The sequence below is a fragment of the Mustela lutreola genome, chromosome 15 (assembly GCF_030435805.1).
Source record: "Mustela lutreola isolate mMusLut2 chromosome 15, mMusLut2.pri, whole genome shotgun sequence".
In the NCBI taxonomy this organism is placed as follows: Eukaryota; Metazoa; Chordata; class Mammalia; order Carnivora; family Mustelidae; genus Mustela; species Mustela lutreola.
The window spans coordinates 468,664-496,119 of record NC_081304.1 but is presented as its reverse complement, the minus strand read 5'-3'; the positions used below and the strand labels follow the sequence as shown (position 1 = coordinate 496,119).

Genomic DNA, 27,456 nt, shown 5'->3' with positions numbered 1-27,456 from the left:
CGAGCGGGGCCAAGGGCTTCTGACTAGCGGGACAGCCCCACCTGGAGGGTGACGAGGCTGCCTCCATGGCGTGGAAGGAAAGGCCGGAGGAAGACACCCGTCTGCGAGAGCACGGACAGGACAGCTCGTGAGCAGCGCCACCCAGGCAGTGACCGGATGTTGACACGGACCCCTGCTGCCCTGCCCAGCCCAGCCCCAAGTGGGGGACCCTGGAGGGAAACTTGTCTGTGTCCCTCTGATGCCCATGCTTGGGGCCAGCAGGTCTCAGCCACACGAGGAGACGGGAGGCGGCGGCCCCGGCTTCGGATCGGCGGTTATCACTTTGGAGAACAGTGTGGGCTCCGCTCTACAGGAGCCTTCAGAAGGTTCACCGGACAGCGCCCCGTGCTGGGGACACTGCTCCTCCCCACACCTCCCTAGAGGGGTGACTCAAGGTCACAAGCGTGGGCCTGGGTGGGTGCATGGTGTCGGACCGCCTCAGCCTTCCAGGCCCTGGACTCGCTCCGTGGGGCCCGTCCCGGGGGACAAATGGGGCCTTCACCACCCCGAGGGAAAACCCGCAGGGCCTACACCGGGGCTCCTCGCAGGTGATTTCGTGAAGGATGCAAGGTCATGCCCGGCGTGGTGGAGCCAGGACCACGCTCTCACACTGGACTCTCCTAGGCCGTGCTAGAACGTTCCGGGTGTTCCAGATGGCGCCTCTCTGTTGTCCCCCCTCCCCCCGCCGCCAGCACTGCAGCCGTCTCCACGCACGGGGTCGTGGCTGTGGTTTCTCACACAAGTGCTTCCTGGTTTCCTGCAGTTTCCTGACACACCAGAGACTCTCCTGGGGGAAACGTGACCTAGTAATGGTACAGATGTGAGGACCCTCCGGGCCTCTACGCACGGTTGGGGCTGACGTGTCCCAGGGGCCACCCCAACACGGACCGGGTGCCTGCCCCAGAGGGAGTCCCGTGTGCCACCGCGACACCGGGCACAGCTTGTCCCCCAGACCGTACACAGTGCCACCGAACGCGACGCTCTTCACCGCCCCTGCTCACAGGCGGGAACGCCGACGCCGGAGGAGGTCCGCAGATTTGAAAACTAGGGTTTGGTTCTATAACATACAATTCTTCTCCCCTGACGGATACAGAGTACAACAAAATTAGTCACTTTTATTTAAAAGAAACATTACAAATGAGTGCAAAATTAAACTTCATGATCAAATACACACAGAAGTACATGCATGCTGTACAGTGGGACCCACACACAGGTTAGCGGATTACCGACAGTAAGAGAACCGGCAGGACGCGGCGCCGCCGCCACAGACTTTCAGTGTTTGCAACCTGAAATCAAAACCGAACAACTGAGTTTCTTTAGAGGGAATTTCAGAAAATTACATACACTCCTCTGGGAGTACTAACAATACAGAGCCCATAACCTGTTTCAGTCACCAAGTGTTAGAAAACATTCCCGTGCCTCTCCCTCTCAGAGCCCCAGCGGAAACGACTCGGGCGGACGGCGGGGCCGCGCCCGGCTGGACCTCCCGCTCCTGCCCAGACGTCAGGCCTGCGCCCCGCGATGCCCAGCCTCTCCCTCCACATCCTCTAAATTAAGTGACGCTTTCCTCGGGGACTGATCCTGACGGTCTACGTTGTTCCTCTGCTCCCTGCACGCTACGGGGAAACGCGGGCGGCCTGCGGGACCCACGAAGCACTGTGCTCGCCGCGGGCGCCCAGCCTGGGCCTCCGTGCCGACGGCTCCGACAGACCGCGGGGACGGCCGCAGCACGGGCTTGCGACAGGCACGGGGAGACGCCCACCCTGTGCGAACGCGGCCGGCTCTCCTGGCTTCCGCGAGAGGAGAGAAGGGACTCCTTTCTCCTTCCCTAAGGCTGCTGCTGGTACTACTGCTCTACGTTAAAATCTGGTGGTGACGTAAGAACTCACACGGACACAGTTCGTTTCCCCGTTAGACTCAGTAGAAATGACGGAACCTGTTGCCAAGACAAATGTCCGTCCGTCCTTTAGTCAACCCAGTCCCTAGGTGTGCACGGAGCCCCAGCGCATGGGGGCACGGGCGGGAGGGTGCGGCGGAAGCACAGAAGCTAGCATCACAGCTCAACTACAGGTCGCGGGCCAGCAGTCGGGCCCGGGCAGCTCAGAGCCACTGAGTGTCTACACTGCCTTGATGATGATTCGTTCTTTAATACTGGAAATGGGAAGCCCTGCTCAGGAAAAGAGACAACCACAGAATGGCTTCAGGACCAAGGGCCCGGGGCAGTCCTCTGGCCGCTGACCCATGAGGCCCAAGGGCCCTGGCACCAGCCCCAGCGTCTGAAGGGCACACTCGGTGCTCCGGAGCGGCCGGCCGTGGGTGCTGGTTGCACTCGCAGCGGAGTCACAGCTTGTCATCGGTCATTTCTAGAAACTGCGCGTAGACGTCCCGGATGCACTCCCCCTTGGGGTTGAAGAGGAATTTGTAGTAGCTGCCGTCTGCACAAATCGCTGAGACAGAAGGAGACCGTTTCACTCACGCGGCTTCTGCCCTCGACGTCAGCAACAAGCAGTCCTCACTGAGCTCAACTCTAAATGGCCTTGCTCTGGGCAGCAACCCAGAGTGAATCTGGGGAGCAAGGGACCCCCCACTCCCGGCTGAGCACACGCGTGGCCAGGAACCCCGGCTGTTCTGGGTGGTGCCCGCATTCGACTTAGGTATGGCGGCATCTGGTCATCGGTTCAAACACCACATGACCTGCCCCTGCCACAACTTCCTAGGAAACCCCAGAGGGCGGGAAGGGGGCCGCTGTCACCCACACGGCCGCGCCCCAGCAGAGTGAGCACGGGGCGGCCAGCCCAAGGACCACTTACCAATGACGGCATTTGGCTCTGTTCCAAAGGCACAGATGCACGGAGAGCCTGAGGGAACCTGAAACTTGGAAAAACTCCACTTGGAACTGAAGTACTTTGGAAGGAAACTGGCTGAGGCCAGACTAGGAGGGCAAGGAGAGAAAAGGCGGTTACGTCTCCGTAAGAAGGTGGGAAAGTGGCTCTCATGGGGCCTGAGCCCAGACACTTCAAATTCTGTTTTTCCTTTACTTTTACTTCTCACGTGGAAAAGAGCAAAGTGCTTACAAATGACTTTATGGTAATCCCAGGAAGCACCGGTACCGGAAGGGGCGCAGAAGCACGGCAAACGTGAGGACACGCACCAGGGTTTAGGTGCGAGTCCTAAATCCCAGGGAAGGTGACTGAACCCTAACTGGACTCTGGGAAAGGAGGTAAAAATGACGCGCATGTCCACATCAGATACTGTGGACCCCAAACAATGCACCGCTGAGGGACTCCAACCCCTGCAGCTGAAACCCTGTGTCCAACCACTGACTCCCCAAAAACTTAACTCAGGGTCTACTGTTGACCAGTAAAAAATGGTCGGCTCACCCCTTCCGTGCGTTCTGTGTACCACACATCCCACAGTCTTACAAGAAAGCTAGAGAAAAAATCCCAAGGAAGAGAAAAATCTATTCATGGCACTACCCTGTACCACGTGTCGTGGCCTGTGGACGCCACACCTGTGCCCCATCCCACAACTGAGTGACTGCACTTCTCACGCAGTGCGCCTGAGGGAGGGGCTTGTCCTTTCACTGCGGGACCCACCTGGACTGTTTATTCCTTTTCGGATCTTCGGCAGCAAAGACGTGCACTGTGCCGTGGTCACTGGACACACAAATGAGGGACGCGTCCGGGTTGAAGTTAATGCTGCAGAGAAATCAGAGGCCGCTCTGCTCTCATGTGGATGCAGAGAAGCCCCCAACCGCAGTGCCAAGCCGCCACGGGAGCCGGCGCCTCGAGCCCTGGTCCCTTGACTCCCACACAGCGGCCGTAAGCACCACCTCCTCTCTGCAGCGGCCCGCGGTGCTCTCCACGGAACCAGAGGGTCCACGCGGGGAGCAGCTTCCTGTGGCCACCCCTCCTCACCACTCAGGGGACACCCCTGGCCCCTGGAGGGGCAAGCTGCGCTCTGGAGGCGGCGTCCCTGGAGCTGGGCAGGCCCCCACCCTGGCTGGAGAGGCCCTGAGAGCAGACACAGAGAGCCCCCACAGGGCTCCACGGGCACAGGCACTAAGTGCAAGTTCATGACGTGTCTATCGTACAGACCCAAATGCCACCCAGCACTCGCAAAGGCCACAGACACAAAGCACGAAAGCCCACCCCAGCAAGGGGTCCCCCACGGCAGGGCCGTAGACCCCGAGTGATTACAGATGAGCTAAGAAGGTCTCTGGTGTGTGTCTTAGAATACCACGGAAAAATCAGCTGGAGGAGCAGTGGTGAAGAAATAAAGCTGGCCAGTACTGATGAGCATGGACGCAGGGTCCGTGACAGTTAATGACATTCTCTGTAACTTCCGTCCATATTCCCATGATAACAATTTAAAGTTCTTCCTAATAAAACAAGCTGACACCAATTCCCTAAGAGCAGGCAGAGGCCCTGATTTTCCCTCGGTCCAACAGGCGGCATTTCAATGCCAACAACCCAAAGCCACGGCCTCTGAGGGCAGACGGGGCGGGGCGGGGGGGGGAGGTACTTTCTTACCAATAAATATTGGCTGCTTGAGATCCTCTCCGTAGCTCCTGGATTAAATGCCCTGATGAAGTATCAAATATTCTTATAAGGGTCCCCTTTGAAAAACAGTGAAGTGTTTTATTATCATTCACAACCTTTTAGTTTTTTGAAATGAATATTATACTCACAAACCCATTAGCCCATACAACCCCTTCCCAACTCACCCTCATCTAAACTCCACTTCTCCCTCCACTATACCCGAGAATAAGCTGGCGGCTCTTCAGTCCCACAGCCCTGGGTAGGAGGAGCCAGAGCCCTGGGTGCCAGCCCTCCGCTAACCCCCGCCTCCCCTGCCCCAGCAGATGCCTGAGGGAATCCACAGCCCGGGCAGGCATGTTCCTGGAGGGCTACTGTTCTCGGTCTAGAGAAATGACATCTTCATGGTAATTCCCGTGGCCAGTTAGAAAAAGGAACAGTGACTCTGCTGTCAAAGATATGAGGCTTCGTCAAGAAGAATGACTTTTCAATGGTCTATGTCAACTACAACTGGATTCCAAGAGAAGGTGGCCATAACCCATAAGGACTCAGAAGCCACAGGGAAGGGCCGGCTTCCCACAGGGCCACACTCGAGGTCGCTGGGAGGACGGGGCTGCGGGGGCAGGTGCGCAGCTCGCAGGGGAGGGGCGCGCACTTACTTTCTCGGATGCGGTTGCAATTCTTGTTCCCTGCAGGTTGAGAGCCACACAGCTCAGGATGCCCTCGTGGGCCGGAATGTCCACCGGCGGCTTCTCGGTACTGGCCAGGTCCACGAGCTGCACATGGCCCGTGTGCGTGCCCGGGAAGGCCAGAAGGGAGTTGTTACTGTTGGGGCACAGGACGCAGAGGCCTGATCGGAGATGGAGAGAACCCATCAAGCATTCACGACTGTCTACGAGCCTCTGCTTTACCCCAACAAAACCCATTCTGTCTTCCAGCTCACGAGGGGGAAAAAAAATACCCAAGACTTACTTAGGTGTTTTCATTTTTTTTAAAAAATATTTTATTTATCTTAGACAGTGAGAGAGAGAGAGTGTGCAGGGCGGGCAGGCGGAGGGGCTCGAGCCCATGACCCTGAGATCATGACCTGAGCTGAAACCAAGAGTCAGATGCTTAACTGAGCCACCCAGGCACCCCCAGGGTTTTCATTTATATCAGAATCACAAAATCTTTTCCTCAGGTAGTAGAGGGCCAAACAAAGCTAACCCTGCAAGACTGCCTCATAACCGGACCATCTGCTGAACATGTTCCTAAATAAACTTTGTCAAATATCCATCTTCCGTGGTACTAGCCACTGAGAATACAGAATTGTGAAGTATAAAAACTCCATTAACAATGGCATAAAATCCCAAAATACTTAGGAATAAATAAAACAGTGCTGTATAAGACTCTGTAACACAATGTAGAAGAAAACCAAATTTCTGACGGACAGAGAGCTGATCGGACCTGACCTACTGTGGTCACGGCTAGAATCGACTCTGCCCGCAGGTCACTGTGGTCACAGTCAAGCTGTCTGCAGGCTTTCTAAACCAGCCGACCGACACTAGACATTATAAGGAAAGGCAAGGTCCTAGAATAGCCAAACATTTTTTTGTAAAATAAGAACATCGGAGAACTTACACTACTGAGTTTTAAGATTTTAAGAATTATTTCAAAGCTCTAGATACCAATTATAATACTGACATAAGGACATATCACTGGAATAGAACAGAATCCAGAAAAATCTTACACATACTTGATTAAAAAAAAAAAAGCACCAAGATAACTCAAGGCAGAAAAAAATAGTCTCCTTAACAAATGGTACCAGAAACTGGACAGTCATAAAGAAAAAGACAAATCTGGGCCTTTGCCTCACACCATAGGCAAAAAAATAGATTAAAGACCTAACTTAAGATCTAAAGCTTCTAAACACATAAAAGAAAATCTTTATTTTGCAAAAAAAACACAAACTGAAAATACCTGCAAAAGTGACAAAGAACTTATCTAGAATATACAAAGAATTCTTACAACTCAGTGAGAAGGTAAACAATGTTAAAACAGGAAAAGATGTGAAGGTGCCTCATAAAAGATGTCTGAAGGGCAAAAAGCACAAGACAAAGAGCTTAACACCGCCAGTCCTCAGAGAGATGCAAACGAAACCCCAGAGACATACCATTCCCTCGGTCACGGCAACACCCCACGTTCAAAAGAGGGACAGTACCGAGCGCTGGGGCAGGGGCTGCTGCGATCAGCAATCCTGGGTCCCTGTTAAGTTCAGATCACGGATCTCCTGGTGCGGCTGCAAGAGGACCCCGCCTCTCTAGACAACAGCTGTGGATATTGTATCAACGTGGACGCAGTGTCCCAACACCATCTCCAGTATTCACCCGAGAGAAACAGAACAATTCCTCCAGGCAAAGACGTGTCTGCGAACATTCGCACCGACGTCTGTTCGCCACGCTCCGAACGCCGGAGGGATAAACGATCCGGCAGATGCAGACTGGGCAGTGTCACGTGACGGTAAAGACAAGAGGAAGAACACACACCCGGAAGAGCCTGAGGTCCAGGAAGCGAAAGGGAAGACCCGAACCCAACCGAGAAGGCAAAACCTAAAGGCCAGGTAGGGAAGGGGCCACCCGAACTCTTCTCCACTGTGGTGGCAATTAAACAGCTGCTCAAAGTGACTAAATATTATCCAACCATATCGTCAAAATGAGTGAGTTGTATGGATATTCTAGCTCAATAAAGCCAGAGGAAAAACACTAAAAATTTTAAAAAGAAATTAAGGTGCTACAACGAGGAACAAAGTCACATGCAATCCTTGCTCTGGAAGAAAAAGGGAAGGAAACCCCTCAGAACTCAGTGAAAACACACGATTCCAAGGTCGCCCAAGGAGCTGCTGACCTCTTGACAATGACTGGCTGACAATGATGCGGGGGGGGGACGGGGACTCCCCTCTCTCTGCCCCGACAACGGCGGGACAGGAGGTCTCAGCCTGGCAGGCCAGGTGCTGGTGTGAGAACATGGCCCGGAGAGCCCACCCGGAAGGCAGTGACAGGCACCAAAGGAAAAGGGTGCAGGAGGAAGAAAGAGAAGCCTGTCTCGGTCAGAGTGCCGCCAGCGGGTCTCAGGACCCGTCCCGCCACGGCAGTGCCACTCCGACAGAGAGACCTGCCACGGGAGAGGGCACCCGGCACAGGTCCCCACTGGACAGAACATGAGAGAGCCAACTTCCATCATCACTCCTCTGCACTTCTTACCTTTAGGGTTATAGCAGGTTTCAAAGACATGCAACTGATGGGGGTTGTGTGTGAATGTGAACACCTTAATCATGGAGTCCAAAACCACCACAATTCTGGAAAGAAAAAAAAAATCAGAATTCCTGTTCCCAAAAGCGAAACTCAAGCATTTTGTGATTTTTGTTCTTATCATTTGAAACTTGGAAATGGTCCAAAGAGCACAGACAGAAGGATCATTCTTGACTCAGCGCCCTGAGCAGGCAAGGTCTTTGGAGGTTGGTCACCTACGAGCCCCGGGGGAGGGGCCGGCACCGACGGACAAACGCCCCTCCCTAGCACCTGGGTACAGCGGACTAACGGACCTTCCTGAGGGTCAGGGACATTTTCATCAAATATTTCATCGAGAGTAAGAACCAAGTAGAGTACGCAGAGCAGGAAGTATTTTTTTATACGCTTTTAGATGAATCTGGATAATTCGGAAGGTCCTTGGATTTGGCTCCAGGATTTGTGTTATTAGGGACCCATCAACATTACTGGAAGCCACAACCTACCTAAGAATGCGGGTATGACAGTCCCTACTCCCTGTCACCTTGTTCAACATCTCTGCCCTCCCACATCGGAGTGTAAGATGTAAATAACACCAAATTACAATCCAAATTAATGAAACTCTATCTTGCTGAACTTAACAGTAAAAACTTCTATGTTCTCCTAAACACCATAATGGCAACGGCTAAGAGGAGTCTGCTACTTCCAACAGGTGACAGCAATGCCACCGTCTCGTTAATAAGGAGACTCCGGATCTTCCAACTGGCGACCTTTATTGAGGCGGCGCGTGGCAAAGCTGGACTGGGAGCAGGAAGGCTCACGCCTTGTGTCCTCAGTGGGAACCTGCTGGACAGGGACTGTCCTCTGAGGGACTGAGGACCACCAGGGGCTGTGTCTAGGCACCGACAAGCCACTTCTAAGCGATCCGGGGAAGCCCGTAAAACGCACACCTTCTTTGCAGCAATTCGGAGAATGCCATGACCTTTGGGTCGTAAACTACAATCACCACATTTGAAGACGTGATTTTCCCAAACACATTTCTTCCTTCAATATGAAACTATCTCACCGTCTCCAGAGAAAGCGACTACTGCACTTTGAAAACTAAGACGGCAAACCTACCGATCTCGCCGCAGCTTCACTGCTTTGACTTCTGTAGAAAATTCTATTTCGATGACAGTCTTCTTCTTCAGGTCATCCCAGATCATCACTGCAATTCCAAGAGAACTTATGGGCGCACCAGTGCACAGGCAGCGGGGCCTCGCAGAAGCGTCCTGACCTCCCGGGTCTCTGAGCAGAGGGAGGTGCTGCTCCCCTACTGCCCCGTCTCAGACCCGGGGACCTGGTGGCCGCCACTCACCAGGCTGTCTATGAGCGCGCCGCGCGCCCCATGCCCCCCCGCCCGCCTCTTCCCTTCCAGCACCGGCCCAGTCTCCCCGCCGCCCCACGCGCACTCCTTCCTGCCAACCTCGCCTAGATTCGGGCAAACTTCTCCCCCCCACTCTTTGCTCGGTTCCACCTGCCTGAGCCAAAAGCAGGCCTGACCACAGCTCCTCCTGGACTTCTAGAGACACACCTGGATCAGGCAGAAAAAGAGAAGCTTCCGTGTTCACGGGGGACAGCCTCGGCCCCAGCCTGACCGTTCCTGCTCGCCCGCCCCACCAGCTGCGCGAGCCGCCGGCATTACGCGCCGTGGTCACCGCACCCCAAGGGCTGAGAAAACTTACAGACGGCCTGAGGTCGAGGACGGCGGCACCGAGCTGGGGACAGGCGTGGGGACTGCGCTAGCTTCCGCACCTTTCTCTCACAAAGCTGTCTAGGGGGCCGTGAGGTCAGGGAACGTAAGCTTCCTCAGCAGGCCGTGGGCTAGGGGCCCCAGGGTAGAAGGCGATCAGTGTCTCCCCCGAAAGTCCTGACGCCATGACCACCACGAGTCCTGGCGGTGGGGTTCTGGGGGGAGTTTTGCCAGAATGGACTCAGCGACCTCCACTTCATATCAAGAGATAACAACACCTACGAGAACTAACAAACTTTTATGGAATTATTTACTATTGAAGAGATTAAAATTTATAACCATTCAAAAACGGAGCAGACTTCTGTTGTCACCCCCTTAAAATGCCATCTTCATTCCCACAGCGGGCTCCCCTCGCAGTGCCCGGGAGCGCCAGCATGTCAGTACGTGGGGTGGGACCTCAGTCCATGTCCCTCCCTGAGACAATAACCCGCCCGGCAGAGGACGCGACCCTACAGAGCAGCTCGAAAGTAAGCTTCTGCGACCCAACACCTCGTCTGCCATTCAGAACAGACGTAAACCAGCCCCGTCCAGAGAGAATCCCACAGAGGAGCCACGTCAATGGTGTCACAAATCCGAGTAAACTCGATTTTCAGAAATTTCTGTAAACAGCATGACAGAGCCCCAGAACCAGCAGCTCAAATTCTCACTCACAAAAGGAAAATGACCAGACACAATGCCACGGACGCTGAGAAAAAGCCACAGACCCAGGTGACCTTCAGCTCCCCGCGGTCTCCACGGGCTGCGAGCCAGCATCCTGGTGTGCTGGAAATTTGACATACACACCCAGGATTTGGCACGTCTGCCTTTTAATATAGTTCCTGGTAGCGAAAGGTACATTCGGTAATTCTGAATTCTCCTCCTTCCGTCCTCTGAGCTCCTAAGTAAGAGGAGGCCTTGGAGCTCTGCCTCAACAGCTCTGTGGGCTCGGCCGCAACCTGCCTGTCGCGCTGGGACAACCAGGCTCCTCTGGTCTCGTTCTACTGTCCTCCACAAACCGAAGACACGACTTCTTCACATTTCAACACCGTCTTAATTTGTAACTATTAAAATAGAGCAGATTCAAGCAGTGATTCTGAGGTTACTGAAAAACCCCGGTGCCACCGGCAGGGCCGAGCGCCCGACTCTCTTTCCTCATCAGTGATCACTAACGTGCGTCATGGCAAAGCCGGGCCCCAGCTGCAGGACTGGTGCCCGCCCCCAAGCAGCCGGGCAAAGGAATTCTGAGTAGGCTCCACACTCAGCATAGAGCTCAGCGTGGGGCTCAAACCCACAACTCTGAGATCAAGCAGCAGGTGCCAACTGAGCCTCCCTGGCACCCCCATCCCTGCACTCTGAGCACGGCGGCCTCTGTGTCGCTTCTGCACGGCCTTTCTGGACTCCCACGCCACAGGCTCCGCTGGCAATGTACCAGACAACAACCCAGGCTTTCTGCCCTTTAGCCCTGGTTGTGACAAGCTGGAGGGGTCCATGCACACCACCACGGGCAGTTCCACTCCCCAAGCCCACTCACGCTGTCCGCCAGGCTCCTCTCAGGGCTGCAAGCCAGGGCCCCAGGGCCTACCAAGGGTCATCCAGGACTCTACACCTTTCCCTGCTCACCTGACTCCCCCGCCACACGGTCTCAAGCAGACCTCCAGCTCACCCTTTCATCCAAAGGCACCTCCTGGAACCTTCCCTTCCTGCCCAATCTAGAAGAGAGCTATCCGCCCCTCCCTCCACCCCCACTCAGGAACCGATCACCAGTGGGTTCCAACCTCACAGCCCTTGACTCGGACAGTCCCACTTCCTTCTCTCTCCCTGTCCCTCCCTGTGAAGAAGGGCTCCCACTCTGCCATTTCCAGTCTCACACATGCCTCCAAACTAGAGCAGGCTGACCACACCCTCAGCCAGTATGCAAGACCCCCTGGGTCTGTCCTCACCCACCTCGGCCATCCACCTGCCCCTCTCCTGGTGTCACACCCTGCTTGCTTTCCTCCCAGCAGAGCCCTGGCTTTACAGTACGAAGTACAGGCCGTGGTTAGTAAAGTGTCTGTTTCTCCCTTACTTTAAAGGCCAGACCTTTACACCACAATCTCTCTGAACACCCAGAGACTTAGACACACACACCAAGAACAATACTCTTAAACCTAGAGCTGACGTGGTTTTTTCCTCTATGTGACAGCGAAATTGATGTTTCTGTGAGTCCATGGTTCTCGGCAGGAAAAATACCCTCCTAACCCTCGCTTTAAAATGAACACATAACATTCATGATACCAACCCACAGGTGTGTAACCAGAACAAAGCAGGGTCCAGAGGCATGGCACGGCCCCCGTTTAGCCAACATTAATTGAAAAGCACACGCTTTATGTCGATGGGAACAGGTGACCCTCGCTGCACACTTTTCTCCTGTGAACACCAGAGACAAGACTTTCTCTCTGGGTGCCTCTTGTTGGTGACGGGTCCTTCATACCCCACAGGGCCACCAGGGAAGAGCAAATAGAGCCGCAGACACCAAGACGCTCTAGAAAGTCCCCCATGTCACAACACGGGGGGCAGGACCCTTAAGCCCCCACCACTTTACCTTTGTTAGGGGGGTACTTTGGCTTTTTCCCACCACCGACTAGAGCTAAATAGTTGCAGCGAAATAACATCTCAACGTGGCCAACTCCGCCTTCCAGAAATTCTGAAATGAAATTGAAAAAATTAGTATGAATATTTTGCCAATTAAATAGAGAAAAAAGGGGAAACGTAACACTCGGTATTTGACTTTAATCTGCAATCTATACGTGACTGCCAACAGCAACGAGACTGCTGGCTGGCTAGCAGAGCGCTCTGGATTCCCCTCAGCAGCCCATCCTCATTTCGGGGATAAATGCTGAACACCCAGCACCCTACCAAGCCAACGTACCAAATGTATAAAATACCTCAAGTCATATTTTAAGGGGTAGCCCAAATCTCTAAGCTCTAAGAAAGCATGCTTAATGTGGTGGCTCACTCGTTAAGCGTCTGCCTTCGCCTCAGGTCCTGGGATCTCAGTGTCCTGGGATCGAGTCCCACGTAAGGCTCTTTGCTCGGCGGGAAGCCTGCTTCTCCCTCTCCCACTCCCCCTGCTTGTGTTCCCTCTCTCGCTGTCTATCAAATAAATTTTTTTTTTTAAATCCTTAAACACCTCTTCCACTGGCTTGAAACGCTCAAAGATGCTGGTGAATTAACTTAAGAGGAAAACCTCAGCAGACTTCCAGATGTCCTCCACGACAAAGGACGACAAACAATGCTCACTGGGGAAGGCAATGGGAACCCAGGGAGAAGTTTGGGGTTCAGAGAAGCAAACCCCACTCTGAATGGTTTCTGGTGCAGAGCAGGACCAGAGCGCACCTTGTTCTCCTAGCTCTGCACCCTGGTCAGCAGCGATCGGAGCTCGTCGCCCAGGAAGGGTACAGCAGAGGGCAAGTGAGGAAGCAAAACCTCTGAAAGGTAGAAGTCGACCAAAGATCAGGCACGGCCCTTCAAGATGGCTCCAAAGCTCATCCGCTGGCTCCGTGAGCAACGCAAAATTCAAGGCTTCATAGAAACTCCAGAAAGGACTGACTATCCCCCTGACCTGTGAGCGACACAGGACTGAACCGCACGGGTCCACTTTTACACAGACGTTTTTCAATAAATACAGTCTGATACTGTAAATGTATTTTCTCTTAAAGATTTTCTCAACAGTACTTTATTTTCTTGAGCTTACTTTATCATATCAAGACAGTATATGATACACATCACATACAAAACATGTGTTAACTCTTACCAATAAAGCTTCCAGGCAACACCACACTACTAGCAGTCAAGTTGTTGCAAAGTCAAAAGTCCTACATGGGGGCAGCTGGGTGGCTCAGTGGGTGAAGCGTCTGCCTTTGGCTCGGGTCATGATCCCGGGGTCCTGCGAGGGAGCCCCAGGGCGGGCTCCCTGCTCCACGGGAAGCCTGCCTTTCCCTCTCCTTCTCTCTCTGCCCTAGCCCTGCTTGTGCTCTCTCTCCCAAATAAATGAATAAAATCTTAAAAAAAAAAAAAAGAAAGAAAGAAAAGAAAAGAAAAAGAAAGAGCCACATGTGGATTTTCAGCCGCAGGGTAGGAGGAGTGGGTTAGTGTGGTCGCTCCCAATTCCTGGTTGTTCAGGGTCAAGAGCAATGTTGTTCACATAAACATCTGGGGGTCTTTCTTCCAGGGTTTTCTTTCAGATAAAACCCTTTAGGTATAATTAATGAATCAAACAGTACTTGTCTGCATAAAATGAATACATTTTGCCAAATTACCCGACAAAAAGATTCTACCAACTTCAACTGTACCACTGAGGTCATGAAACGGCCACGGAACTGTCTGCTTCTCCACAGCCAAGCCAAAGCTACAGGCTGCCGTGTACCCCCCCACCCCACGACGAGCCACTCACTCCCTCCACCTCACAGCGCTTCCCGCTTCTCTCCAGTCCCTTCGTCCCGGACGTGCGGGGGGAGCACATGAGCATGCGGCCCATCAGACAGAATGAGGCCGAGGGCCCCCAGCACCCCGTCACGTCAGTCAGGTTGCTGGACTGGGTCATGACAGGCATTGTGCACGACAGGTCCCCTCTTATCTCCAGAAGCCTGTCTTACGCAGGACTGTGTCCCTCGCCCCGGCGCAGCACCGGACACTGGAGGCTCCCAGCCACCGCCCCGTGGGCTCGGGAACAGGCCTTTGCCAGCGTCCCCCTCAGTCATGTGCTGCTCCTTCTCAGTCCCTGTGTCCCCTCTACTTCGCCACATTTGGCTGCCAGCGCCCCACGTGTGAGCACTGGTCATGTGGAGGGAAACCTGGGTGACACGAAGACAGGAAAATGCCTGAACCCCTCTCCCACCTTGCAGGCTGTGCCAGCTCACCGAGCACGAGCTATACGAGTTCCAGGCACCTCTGCACCACAGAGAGCTCTGTTTTTAAATGAAAAGTGAAATTTTTTAAAAAAGTGAAATTAACTTCTTATGAGTATTTCTTGGGTTTCTATAATCACTGGGTATCCTACTTTACCCAAATGTGTCGTTCCTGGACCTTCTCCCTAGCATATGCACAGATGTGAATCCGAGGCCTACACCGGGACCCCACAGCGTGACCGTGAACTCCAGAGAGGCCGCCGTTCCAAACAGTCGCCCCCGGGGCCCCACGGCTTTCCTGCAGCAGAGGAGAGCAGCAAACCCGCCTGAGGTGTAATTAAGGTGCAGGACCCTCAGCCTGGGCGGGAGTTGGGAGAAAGCTGCCCCCAACGGCTCCCAGTCCCTGCCGGCGGTGGGGGCACCCGCCAGAGGCAGCGCACTTCCGGCCCCACCTACTCCGTGCCCCAGACACACGGGACGGAACAGGGCCCACAGCCCGGATCTGGGGTGACCACGGAAGAAGTGCAGGCACACTTCCTGCCTCCTCATTTAGGAAAGCAAACCGCAAGATAAAACAGGAACCAGATCCAGTCTGTTTTCTGGCACATTCTCAGTTGCCAGAAACGTAACAGCAGACCAACCTACAAGTGCGCAGGGGCGGACTGCTTAAAATACGCCGTCAAGAAGCACACGCTGCCCCGCCGTGACCGTTTTCAAGCTCACTCCAAGCTAAGCTTAGGGACAGACTTCCCCAGACACTGTTCAGCTGAGCAGCAAGAGGAAACAGTACTTGCCCTCAGCGCGAGAACGACAAACCCTTCTGGAACTTAGACTTTTAAATGCTTCTTCTCTAACATATATTTTTATAGCTTGTTTATTTATGAGACAGAGAGAGAGAGCGCGTGCAAACAAGGAAGGAGTCGGACCGGGAGAGGGAGAAGCAGGCTCCCCACTGAGCAGGGAGCCCGATGCAGGACTCGATCCCAGGACCCCTGGATCATGACCTGAGCTGAAGGCAGACACTCAACTGACTGAGCCACCCAGGCGCCCTAACATATTTTTAGAAGAAATCCTCAATTTGTTATAAACATTTCATTAATTAGGAAATAGCTGTCAATATATTGCTAATGGTTCAACTTCAAAGTAACTCCTAAATTTCTGGGTCAATTTAAATAAAAAGTATTTGCAAGTGAAACTGTTTCAGAGTATTTTGTCACTATTCATCCATATAAAGTAGAGTTGTCTTAATTCACTAAGCAACCAAAAAAAATAAATAAAAGTCAGCCTGCTATAAAAGTCAGACTCCTACCACAGCCCACAGGGCTCACTGGCCCACTGAGAGCGCACGGCTGCTGGGCTGACAGGTTAGGAAGGCACGAGCTAATAACGCAGCACTCAGCACTCGGGCCCAGCTCTAATCTAGGTGTTTTCTGCATCTAATTCACTGATCTTCACGATGATCTTAGGAGGTAGACAGTTATCACCTTTCTTCTACACAAAGAAAGTGAGGCCGAGAAGGGGAGGCACTTGCCCAAGGTCACAGAGCAGTATGGCAAGGGGGCCGAGTCAGATCCCTCCCAAACAAAGTGGGCCGAGAACCTGAGCCCTTAACTACCAGCTACTCTGTGTGCCTCTAATAAACCCACGTTACACACCTCGACTTGCGAAGTCAACCCCTCCACGTAAAGCTCCAGTTACTGCTCCCAACCCCAGGGCTGCTGCACTAACACAGCATCTGACGAAGGGGTTCCGCTGTCAAAAAGACTTAGGAAAGCCCCTGACGCTGGGTCACTAGCTGTTGCCATAGAAGGTGGCTGCTGGCTGGAGTACTGAGACGTACGGACAAGACATAGTCCCAGCATCAGAAAACAGAACTTGTGCCCTGAATAAAGGCCAGAAGCACAGCAGCAGCAAGGCAAAGGGGTCCCCATCTTCTCGCACCCATCTGAGACCGGTCTGTGTCGGCTTTATTCTCCCAGCAAGCAAAGAGAGCAGGAAACACCAAAAGTGTAAGAAAAATACCTTGGAGTAAAAATAAATTGAAAAAATTCTACCTGTAACATTTACCAATTTTTCCTGTCAAATGGCAAAAGGATCACCATTATTTTAGTATTACCAAGAGAAGTCCTGATTCCACTCGAGAAGCTTCTGAAAACTTGTATTCCCCGAAAACATAACTCAAAACACGGAGATACGTAAACAGAAGCAGCTACGACTGACTGCTACAGACCGTATTTTCTAAGTGGTCATTTATCAGGAGTCAAGAGTCCCACGCACTGACTTACACCCATCACTTGAGTCCTCTCCAGATTCACATTCAGCAGGGAGAGAAGGGCTCGCACCAACGACCCCAAGTTCTCCCGCGGGAGCCAGCGAGACCTGAGAACATGGCCGAGACACAGGACGCTTCGAAGTGCGCATCCCCCGGAGAAATCAGAGCCGGGCCACATCTACTGGATCACCCCTGCACCCCGTCTAGGCCGGCACAGGGCCATGAACCTGTTTACTTCTTGAAACCAGCACCCTGTCTCCACCAGCTGCGGGATAAAATGCAGGTTTTCTGAAGTCTGGAGAAAGGGGAAAAGGGAGGAACTACTCTTACCTTGTTTCTCTTTTTCTTTTAGCGGGTCGGTGTTATAGACTCGGAATCCGTTTTCCATCCCACATGCAAAGCATCCTAAAGCATGAGAGAGAGACGGAGACATGAACCGCTGCAGTGGGACATCAGCCGAGGGCGCCCAGGCCCGAAACAGCAAAAGCAAGGGGTGTGGAGGAAAGAGCCCTTCCTAAGAGCTCTCGCCGGTGCTCCGAGCACCCGGGTGTGGCCTGCCCAGACCCCAGCTCCCCTCCTCAGAGCTGCTACTCAATGACGTGCACAACCTGGCACAACGTTCTCAGTCACCTAATGTGAAAAAGAGCCCTTGCAGTCAGTCCGGCTTCCTCCTGCAGGGCCCTCCTCTGGCCTTGCTGAAGACCAGCTCCGCCTGAACACTTCATTCCCCGAGACGGCTTCACCGGCTACCTCCACAAGCCGTTCTGCCACCGCACATTTCCCTCAATACCTGCCTCTTGCTAACCCTCGCCACTGGCGTCCCCACCCCCAACCCACGTCTCAAGTGCTGTGTGTCAGACACCCAGCCCTGGAGCCACAATGACAGCCAAGTCCACCACGGCTGCGAGGGACCCACCCCAGCAAGTGTGGACACGGCGGACCAGGGCAGGGCAGGAAAGGGCTGCTGCAGCACGGCCTTCCGGAAAGTGGCCCGAGGTCTCCCATGACCTCCACCTGTAAACAAGCCTAGCCTTGAAGCCCCAGTCACGGTCACACACCAGGTTGTTGACAGGCCAATTAACACCCACCGGAACAGCCAAAATGGTGGGAAATGCCAAGCAGGAAGCCCGTCTGGAGGCATGGGGGCTCTGACCCTGCTGGTGGCTGCCAGCCTGGCACACGGTCTGCAGGATCTGGCACGACTCCTGGGCGCTCGACTCCTGGGCGCACGCGCCATACAGAAACAACACAGGTGTGCAAAGGTGTGCATCTGATTGTTCACAGCAGCCCTCCCACAGCCTAACAGCCAAAAGCTGGGAACCCACCCAAACGCCCCCCAACGGTAGGCTGAATTGATTGTGACACAGTCACACAAAACCGCTATGCGTCACGGAGGATGATCTACAATACTCGGCAATATGGAAAATGTCTCACGAACGTGATGTTGACTAAAAAAGCCAGGAACACAAGTGAAGTACAGAGACAGGCAAAACGAAACTACACCACCGGAAGTCAGGCTGGACAGGGCAGTGACTGGAAGGGGCACAGGACGGCCAGGTGTGTTCAGGCTGGAAAACTCATCAAGCTGAACACTCTTCTGGGGCACGCACACTTTTCTGGAAGCACAGCAGCCTTCACTAAAGAGAAGGTATTACAAACACCAAAGGTTGGCAACCACTCTCTTAAGAAGTCTAGGCATCCGTCTGCAGCGACGTGGATGAACTAGAGGGCACTGTGCTGAGTGAAATAAGTCAATCATAGAAAGACAATTATCATACGATCTCCCTGATATGAGGAATTTGAGAGGCAGAGCGGGGGGGGGGTCATGGGGGGAAGGGAGGGAAGAAAGGAAACAAGATGGGATCGGGAGGGAGACAAACCATAAGACACTCTTAACCTCACAAAACAAACCGCAGGTTGCTGAGGGTGTGGGGGGGAGGGTGGTTGGTGATGGACACTGGGGAGGGGGGGCATGTGCTACGGCGAGTGCTGTCAAGTGTGTAAGCCTGACGAGTCACAGACCTGCACCCCTGCAGCAAATAATATAGTAATAAAAATAATTAATAAAAAAAAGAAGTCTAGGCATCATCCTTGCTACGCTCACACAACTTTGTCCAACAGCTGGGGACCCCACAAGCCCCTGGGTCAGCTGGTGGGGGGCAACAGGGCACTGGCCTCGCTGCGGGGCTCTCTCCGACACACAGGCACACGGCGTCCCACGCTGCTTCCTGACCCGGTGCGTCGTCCAGTCGAAGGTTTGTGGCAGCCCTGCCTCCAGCAGCTCTACCCGCACCACTCCTCACGGCACTTCCTCACTCGTGTCTCCGTGGCGCATTCTGATAATTCTAGCAAGAGTTCAGACTTTTCCATGAGTATGTTTGTTATGGTAACCTGTGATTAGTGATTATGACTCACTGAAAACTCAGATGGTAGCTAACGTTTTTTAGCAATTAAGTATTTTTTAATTAAGATATGTACATGGGCACCTGGGTGGCTCAGTCGGTTGGGCCTCTGCCGTCGGCTCACATCATGATCTCAGGGTCCTGGGATCAAGTCCCATGTCGGGCTCCCCCACTCAGTGGGGAGCATGCCACTCACTCTGCTGGTGCTCTTTCTTGGAAATAAATAAAATCTCTTTTTAAAAAATTTAAAGTACAGGGGTGCCTCGGTGGCTCAGTCGGTGAAGCCTCTGCCTTCGGCTCAGGTCATGGTCCCAGGGTCCTGGGATCAAGCCCCCCATCGGGCTCTCTGCTCAGCGGGGAGCCTGCTTCCCCCTCTTTCTCTGCATGCCTCTCTGCCTACTTGTGATCTCTGTCTGTCAAATAAATAAAATCTTTAAAAAAAAATTAAAGTACATACATTTTCACAATGACACTGCACACTTAACAGACTGCAGTATAGTATAAACATAATTTTTACATGCACTGAGAAATAAAAATATTCATTTGACTTGGTTTATTTTGAGTCTCTCTAGCACAGTGATCTGGAACCAAACCTGCAGTATCTCTGAGGTGTGTGTGTACAGATTACTCACATATGGACCATATGCAAATACTACCACCACCTCCCAACCCCCCACCCCCACCCCTGTCCCACAGCTACAGTGAAGTGAGCCAAGGACAGCAGTCAATGGCCTCAGGTCTTGGTCCAGGCAGAATAAGCAAGTGTATAAAGGATCTATACACAAAAATGTGAGTTTCCCAAGGGAATAGAAAGAAAAATTATAGAAATGTACATCTCAACACTCAAGAGTCTCAAAAACCATTATGCCAATGATATTTAGAAGATTTAAGTTTGAACATTTAAAATTATGACTAGGGGCGCCTGGGTGGCTCAGTGGGTTAAGCCTCTGCCTTCGGCTCAGGTCATGATCTCAGGGTCCTGGGATTGAGCCCCGCATCGGCTCTCTGCTCAGCGGGGAGCCTGCTTCCCCCTCTCTCTCTGCCTGCCTCTCTGCCTGCTTGTGATCTCTGTCTGTCAAATAAATAAATAAAATCTTTAAAAAAAAATAAGAAATTTAAAAAATCAGTATAACTAAAACCGAAATGTAATAAATTCAACTATCTAGCATAAATTTATAGGGAATTAACCTAAGGGTAACCAGAAGCTAAAGTATACAGGCATATTTTTTTCCTTCAAAAACTAACTTGGTGGCTCAGTCAGTTAAATGTCTATGTTTAACTGGGGTCATGATCCTGGGGTCCTGGAAGGTCCGTGTCAGGCTCCCTACTCAGTGGGGAGTCTGCTTCTCCCTCTGCACCCCACGCCCCTGAGAGCTTGTCTCTATGTCTCAAATGGAAGAATAAAACCTTTAAAAAAAAAAAAAAAAGAAAAACCACTAACTTTACTTTTTTAAAAATATTTGAAAGAGAGATCACAAATAGGCAGAGAGGCAGGTGGGGCGGGTGCAGGGGGTGGAGGGAGCAGGCTCCCCGCTGAGCAGAGAGTCTGATGCACGGCTCAATCCCAAGACCCCGAGACCATGATCTAAGCCAAAGGCAGAGGTTAACCCACTGAGACACCCAGGCGCCCCACCCCCAACTAACTTTACTTACAATTTGTTAAAATGAAACGAGCTGGGCTTACAGAAGGATATTTTTCAGACAATTGAAATGTGGTCTTTTAAGAACCACAGCTGTATTTTATTTATTTCTTGAGAGAGGGAGAGGATCCCAAGCAGACTCTGCTGGATCTCACGACCACGAGACGACCACAAGACCACCCCGAGACTACCGCTCAAGCCAAAACCAAGAGTCGCATGCCCAACTGACTGAGCTACAGAGGTGCCCCACACAGCTCTATTTCAAAAGCAATCTGAAGGCGCTTGGGTGGCTCAGTGGGTTAAGCCTCTGCCTCCCACTCAGGTCATGATCCCAGCACCTGGGGTGGCTCTCTGCTCAGCGGGGAGCCTGTTTCCTCCTCTCTCTCTCTCTGCCTGCCTCTCTGCTTACTTGTGATCTCTCTGTTGAATAAATAAAATCTTTAAAGAAAAATCTTTGATAAAACCTTTATAAACATATTATAATATTCACTGATTTCTTAAATAATCAGCATCATTTTGAGCCTAGAATACTATACTGAAGCTTAATTCAAAGATTCCTCACTCAGCATCAAGGCAGGTATCGTAAGAACGATTCTCTTGCATTAAATGACTTCAAGACACTAAGCTATTTGCTTTTCTAGACACAGAAAGTATCACGAGTTTTTATGGTTACCTCTTCCCTCCCTTACTACCGGCTAGCCATCTCTTTCCACTGAAAACATACTAGTTTTTTAAAGATTTTGTTTACTTATTCATGGAGAGTGAGGGAGAGAAGGAGACTCCCCACCAAGCAGGGAGCCCGACATGGGGTTCGACCCCAGGATCATGACCTGAGCCAAAGGCTGAAATATGCTGAAAACATATTTCTTTTTTTTTTTTTTAAAGATTTTATTTATTTATTTGACAGAGAGAAATCACAAGTAGGCAGAGAGGCAGCAGAGAGAGAGAGAGAAGCAGGCTCCCTGCTGAGCAGAGAGCCCGATGTGGGGCTTGATCCCAGGACCCCGAGATCATGACCTGAGCCGAAGACAGCGGCTTAACCCAATGAGCCACCCAGGCGCCCCCTGAAAACATATTTCTTAAGGAGTTGTTCTATCACTGTTAATTCCTTAAATTATTATTCTCTCAATTATTATCAATCAAACCCATTAAAAAACCTACTGGCAGGTGCCTGGCTGGCTCAGTGTGGTAAGCCTCTGCCTTCGTCTGGGGTCATGATCGCAGGGTCCTGGGATTGAGCCCCAGGTCCCTCTGCGCTCAGCGGGGAGCCTGCTTCCCCCTCTCTCTGCCTACTTGTGATCTCTGTCAAATCAATCAATCAATCAATCAAAACACCTTACTGGCCCTTCTCTAGTAATCAAACCCAAAAGTGTTCAGCTACGTAACTGCCCCATGTCCGACATCTGACCTCAGACTCATACCCCACTCGTAACATGTTCTCCCACAACCCCTGCAGGCCGGCTCAACCCAAATCACCTTCTGTGGCTCGGCACCCACTCCTGTCCCAAATCGTCCCCAGGCCTCACCGCCTCCTCCGACAGCCCTTCCTTCCGTGACCTCGAAGACTGGAAGGAAAGTCGCCCTCCTGCGACGACGCGACGTGAGCCTGACCCGCTCGCCTCTCCCCCCGCCACCTTGCTCTCCCCCGCTCTCCTGTGACACCACAGTCGGCACCTGTGGGCAGGCTGGACCGGTCCCTCGATCCCTCCGAGCACAGCACAAAGTCGGCGCAGGCCACGCACCGCCGCGCACCCCCGTCCGCTTAGAGCCGTGTCCACAAGGCGGGCCCTACAGCAGCACCGCGATTCTCTCCGAAACGAAACTTCCTCGGCGGCCAGGGAAAGCTCCGCAGGTCTGTGCCTGAGCCGCAGCGGCCACCGCTTCCCCCGCGGGAAGCCGGCAACGCTGCCGGGAGAGGCCGCCCCGCGCCCCGCGCCCCCTCCGCCCCCGCGTCCAGCGGCCTCGGCTGCATTCCGAGACGCGAAAACAAAACGCGCTTCCCCCAGCCAAGGCCCTCGAGGTCCGGACACAAGAGCAAAAACCGCGAGGGGAGTTCGGGGACCCTCCTCTCCAGCGAGGACGCGCACCCCGCCGGCCCCTGCCCGCCGCGTCCGCGAGCGCGGCTGGGGACGACGGGGTTTCCGCCGCCGCAGGCCCTCGGCGCGCGGGAGACGCAGCGGCCCGAGCTAGGCCGTGGGGAGCCCCACGTCGCGCACCCGGCGAGAGCCCGCGGAGGAGGCGGACCGAGGAGGTGCGGCCGTCGACGGGGCTCCAGAAAGGCCGGGGCGAGGGACCCGCCCCGACCTCGGCCCGCACCCCCCGCCCGAGCGGGAGCGGCGCCGGCAGGGCCGGGGCGCGAGGCCGGGACGAAACTGGGGGCGGCAGGGTCAAGGGCCGCCTTGGGGGGAGGGGACCGGTGGGGAGGGGCCGTCCGGTCGGGGGCGGCCGGGCCGGGCAGTGTCAGGCAGGGGCCCGGTCGGGGGGCGTCTACGGAGGAAGTGGGCCGGGTCCGGAGGCTTCGGGGGAGGGGCCGGGCCGGGCCGGGCCGGGGGGCGCCCGGAGGAGGGCCCGGGTCTGGTGGGGGGGCTCCCGGGGAGGGGCCGGGCCGGGTCGGGCCGTGGGGGCGTCGGGTCTGGGGCGTCCGGGGCAGGGCCGGCCCAGGGGGGGCTCCGGAAGAGGCCGGACGGAGGCCGGGGCGCGCGGAGCCCCCTCACCGTGGTCCTGGTTGAAGCCGGCATAGAGCAGCCCGTTGCCATGGGGGTTACACGGCAGGAGGTTCATGGTGCCGCCGCGAAGAGTCCGCTGCTCCTCAGCGCCGCATGCCCTCGGGGAGGCCGGACGCTAGGGTCCAGTCTGTCCGGCCGAGGCCGCCGCGCCGGAAGCGAGGGGCGGACGTGCGTGCGCGCGCAGCCCGGCAGCCGCGGAGCGCCGAGCGCATCCACCTGGGCCCCGCCGGGAGCGCCGAGAACGTCACGTGCGCGGGGGCGGGGCCTGTGCGGAGGGAGGCGGGCTTGGAGTAGAGGGGCGGGGCAAGACGGCAGGGGGCGGGGCAAGACGGCAGGGGGCGGGGCGGGTCTGGGGCGGAGAAGCACCTACCCCGTCAGGAGAGACTGGAGGGCGAGCCGCGGGGACAGCGGACCGGGTGCCATTCAGAGGCAACCGCGCCCCACCCCCGTCCTTCGCCCCATGTATAACAAGAGCCGCCCAGGAATCGTGGAAATGAGAGAGACTTTTTCTTATTTTTAATTGACTGAAGAGATGAGTATTTAAAATAGTAACAAGGCGGGCGCCTGGGTGGCTCAGTGGTTAAGCCGCTGCCTTCGGCTCGGGTCATGATCTCAGGGTCCTGGGATCGAGACCCACATCGGGCTCTCTGCTCGGCAGGGAGCCTGCTTCCCTCTCTCTCTCTCTCTCTCTGCCTGCCTCTCCATCTACTTGTGATTTCTCTCTGTCAAATAAATAAATAAAATCTTAAAAAAAAAAAATAAAAAAAAAATAAAATAAAATAGTAACAAGGCATCGTAGGGGGTTTTAAGTAAAATGTACACAAAAACAGAAAAATGGTTGGAAGTGAGGAAGTGGAAGTAAGAAGAGGTGTAGACCCCCCCATACAAACCTCCACAGGACACAGCCCCCCCCACCCCCACCCCATCCCCCCACCCCTCCACCTCCCGCCCAGACACACAGCCCTCCCTCCCGGGACACACAGACCCCACAGGACACACAGCCCTCCCTCCCGGGACACACAGACCCCACAGGACACACAGACCAGCCCTCGAGGGACAAAGTCTGGACTTTCGGGCCCAGAGCAGCTGGACTGTGGTTCTGCTCCAACGTGAGGGGCCACAAAGACCAGAGTGGTGGCCCTCTGAGCCTCTACTTAGTCCTCTGGTCTCTCCCTCACAGTCCCCTGTCCATTTCCCCTGCGCCTGGATACCCACAGTCCAGGCACCATCCCTTCCTGCCTCTCCTACTGTCCTCTCCTCTGCACCCTTGGTCTGCTGACTCACCCTACAGGGTGATGACCTTTCTGCCCTGGGGCCCTGGGGTCTGAATTTCCCCACACACCCCATGCTGGCAGTGTCAAATAACTCAGTTCCCGTCTGTGGGGGGAATCTCGGGCTGAGGCCCGTGGTTTAGGACGGGGCCAGGACTAATCACAGACCTGGGGCTCTTCAGCACAGTCCATGGACTTGGAAAGAACCCTGCTGGTGGAGAGCCTTGCCCCGGCTGCACACAGTCTTCTGTGGTCACCAAAGCGGGCACTTGGGGGAATGAGAGTCTGAGCCCTTCCTTTGGTCCGAGGCCTCCTGAGGTCCTATCTCACCGCAGGTCCTTCTGTGACAGTAGCCAGCTGGGCGTGCTGGTGAGGGGGCCCCTTGCCACAGCTGCTCTATCTTAACCGCAGAAGCTCAAAGCTGTGCCTCCTGGAATGGGTTGACTGGTGACCCCCAGAGACATGCCTGCCCAGAACCTGTAACCCTACTTAGAGAAGCTTTGCAGATGTGAGGAAGGGTGCCAAGATGAGATCACCCGGACGGAGGGTGGGCCTTAAACCCGTGGCGAGTGCCATCCTTCGTGGAGAAGAACGGGGGTGGCCGCGTGATGGGAAGGCTGAAACTGGCGCCATGTGCCGGCAACTGCAGTCACCCTGGGGGGGGGAGCCCCCCCAGGGCCCCCAGATGGTGAGGACTTGGGTGTTCCTTGTTGGAACCGTTTCTGGCAGCCCTAGGAAGCCAGCACAGCCTGTTGGTAGCTGACCTGTCTTGGAGCAGATGATGGGACAAGTGGCTCAAATGACCGCCAGGCTCCGTGCTGACTCCCTCTCCAGGTGGGGGGGCACGTCCTCCCCCTGGGCACACAGATTGCAGTTTGAGCCAGGGACGGAGGGCATAGGCATTACGTGTATTCCCTATTAAGGCCCAGCTTCCTATTTGTTGATTTTTTTTTTCTAGCTTCCTATTTGTAAGAGGAAAATCACATCCAGTGTGTTAACATAGGCCACAGAGAGAAATGCTTCGCAGAATCTCAGAACGCCCTGCTTGTCCCCATGAGCCAAGGAGGGTCTCCACTGGGGACAGGCTGCTCCGCAAGGTGTCTGTGTCTATTATGGGTTATTAAAGGTTTTCAGACAAGGGTGGAAATGCTGCCAGCCCAGGACCCAGCTGAGCCTCTGCTCAGAGAGCCCTGGGGCCCCATGCCAGGATAGAGAACTTCACCAGGCACCTGCCAGCCTGCTTCCATGAAGCCACCCCATTACCTACCACTGACTGGTCTGCCCCTGCCTGGCTGATGTGTCTGCTGATCATCCTGTGCCAAAACTCTGCTCAGCCTCATCCAATGCCTCAGTCGGCCAAGGGCCTCCAGTAGCTCAGCACAGTGAGGACAGTCCCTGAGGAGAACGTGTGCTGGGAGTGAACCAGGTGAGCACCAGGTGTCCCCCCACCCCGCCCCCCGCCCCCTGGCTGGGACCTCCTCCACCTGCCGCTTCGCAGCAGGAGGACTGCCTCCCCCATCCCCTAGCACTTGCTTTAATGGGGTGGTTTTCCAGCAAAGGGCAGCCACTCTACCTCTGACTCCAGCAGACAGATGTTACGGAGCCTGAAATGGATGCTTTTTTCCAGATTCAGTATTTGCCTATGTGGTCCGTCATCAAAGTTGTGAGTTCTCCGTCTGGAAGATAATTCTGCAAGGCAGTCATTTTCACAGGGCAGTTGAGGACATAATTGTACATAACTTGTTTTGAATCTAGATGCTTAAGAAGAACATTACCAACATCTGGGGCATAATGTGGCACCCCTGTTTACACTTTGGGTGGGTTTTGTCCCCGGGGAGGGCCATGGAAGGGACAGACAACGTGTAAGAGCAGTTTTTCTAGGGTTCAGTTTCCATTTGATTGTGTTTTCAGTGTATTCACCACTAAAATATGCATGTTTTGCTTCATAACGCATTCCATAGGGATGCCTGGGTGGCTCAGCGGCTCAGGTCATGATCGCAGCGTCCTGAGATGGAGTCCTGCATCGGGCCCCCAGCTCAGCGGGGAGCCTGCTTCCCTCTCTCTGCCCCTGCCTGTCACTCGGCCTGCTTGTGCTCGCTCGCTCTCTCTGACAAATAAATAAATAAAATCTTAAAAAAAAAAATGCATTCCATATTTCGGTTTATTTGTTCCTCTTTCCTAGGAATGCCACTGGATTTGCTAAAGCACTTTGTACTGTGAGGTATAACCTCTTGCTGAGACATGTCCTGGGGCCCCCATAACAAAGTGCCCCACACAGTGGAGATTTATCCCCTCACGGCTCTGGGGGTTCTGGGGCCCGGGTCTGAGGTCCACATCCGGTGACACCCATCCCGGGCACCCAGCTGTCCCTGCATCGATGGTCAGTGGGTCAACCCCTTTCTCTCCATCCACTGCCGGGTGGAGAGAAGGTGCTGTGGCCCCAGCAGGACCCCCTCCCAGGCTGCAGCCATGGCAGAGGCAAGGTCCCTTCAGGGTTTACCTGCTGTCCCCTAGCCCGCTCCCCTGTGGACATGGGTCCCCCTCATGCTCGCGGGGCAGGTAGAGCTCAAGCCTGGCCCTAGCCCTTCAGCAGCTGGGGGCACCAGCCTCATTTCTGCTCTCTGGCTCTGTGAATAGAGATATTGCTT

General features: G+C 54.2%; 2 protein-coding genes across 3 annotated transcripts in view; one reads left to right on the top strand and one right to left on the bottom strand.

Annotated features, from left to right (window-relative positions):
• Positions 1-27,456, top strand: part of FN3KRP (fructosamine 3 kinase related protein) — a 74,329-nt gene that overhangs the window by 1,453 nt on the left and 45,420 nt on the right. The window lies entirely within an intron of this gene.
• On the bottom strand, positions 1,128-23,722 carry WDR45B (WD repeat domain 45B). Of its 2 annotated transcripts, none has more exons than XM_059147547.1 (10): positions 23,526-23,722; positions 17,100-17,174; positions 12,193-12,294; positions 8,960-9,047; positions 7,817-7,911; positions 5,237-5,427; positions 4,572-4,657; positions 3,636-3,737; positions 2,850-2,971; positions 1,128-2,486 (listed from the first exon to the last, which is right to left on the bottom strand). In XM_059147547.1, the coding sequence occupies exons 1-10, from the start codon at positions 23,590-23,592 to the stop codon at positions 2,380-2,382; spliced, it is 1,035 nt and encodes a 344-aa protein (XP_059003530.1). In that variant the 5' UTR covers positions 23,593-23,722; the 3' UTR covers positions 1,128-2,379. The 2 variants fall into 2 exon arrangements, with proteins under 2 accessions (XP_059003530.1, XP_059003532.1); XM_059147549.1 differs by lacking the exon at positions 23,526-23,722 and adding an exon at positions 18,945-19,082.

What these genes read in the sequence shown, in the direction of transcription:
- WDR45B (XM_059147547.1), bottom strand. Translation starts at nt 23,592, where the DNA reads ATGAACCTCCTGCCGTGTAACCCCCATGGCAACGGGCTGCTCTATGCC. An exon ending in AAAAGGAATAAACAGTCCAG is followed by an intron (nt 2,972 to 3,635) that starts GTGGGTCCCGCA and finishes TTGCCCTCCTAG; the next exon opens with TCTGGCCTCAGCCAGTTTCC. An exon ending in AGAGCCAAATGCCGTCATTG is followed by an intron (nt 2,487 to 2,849) that starts GTAAGTGGTCCT and finishes CTTCTGTCTCAG; the next exon opens with CGATTTGTGCAGACGGCAGC.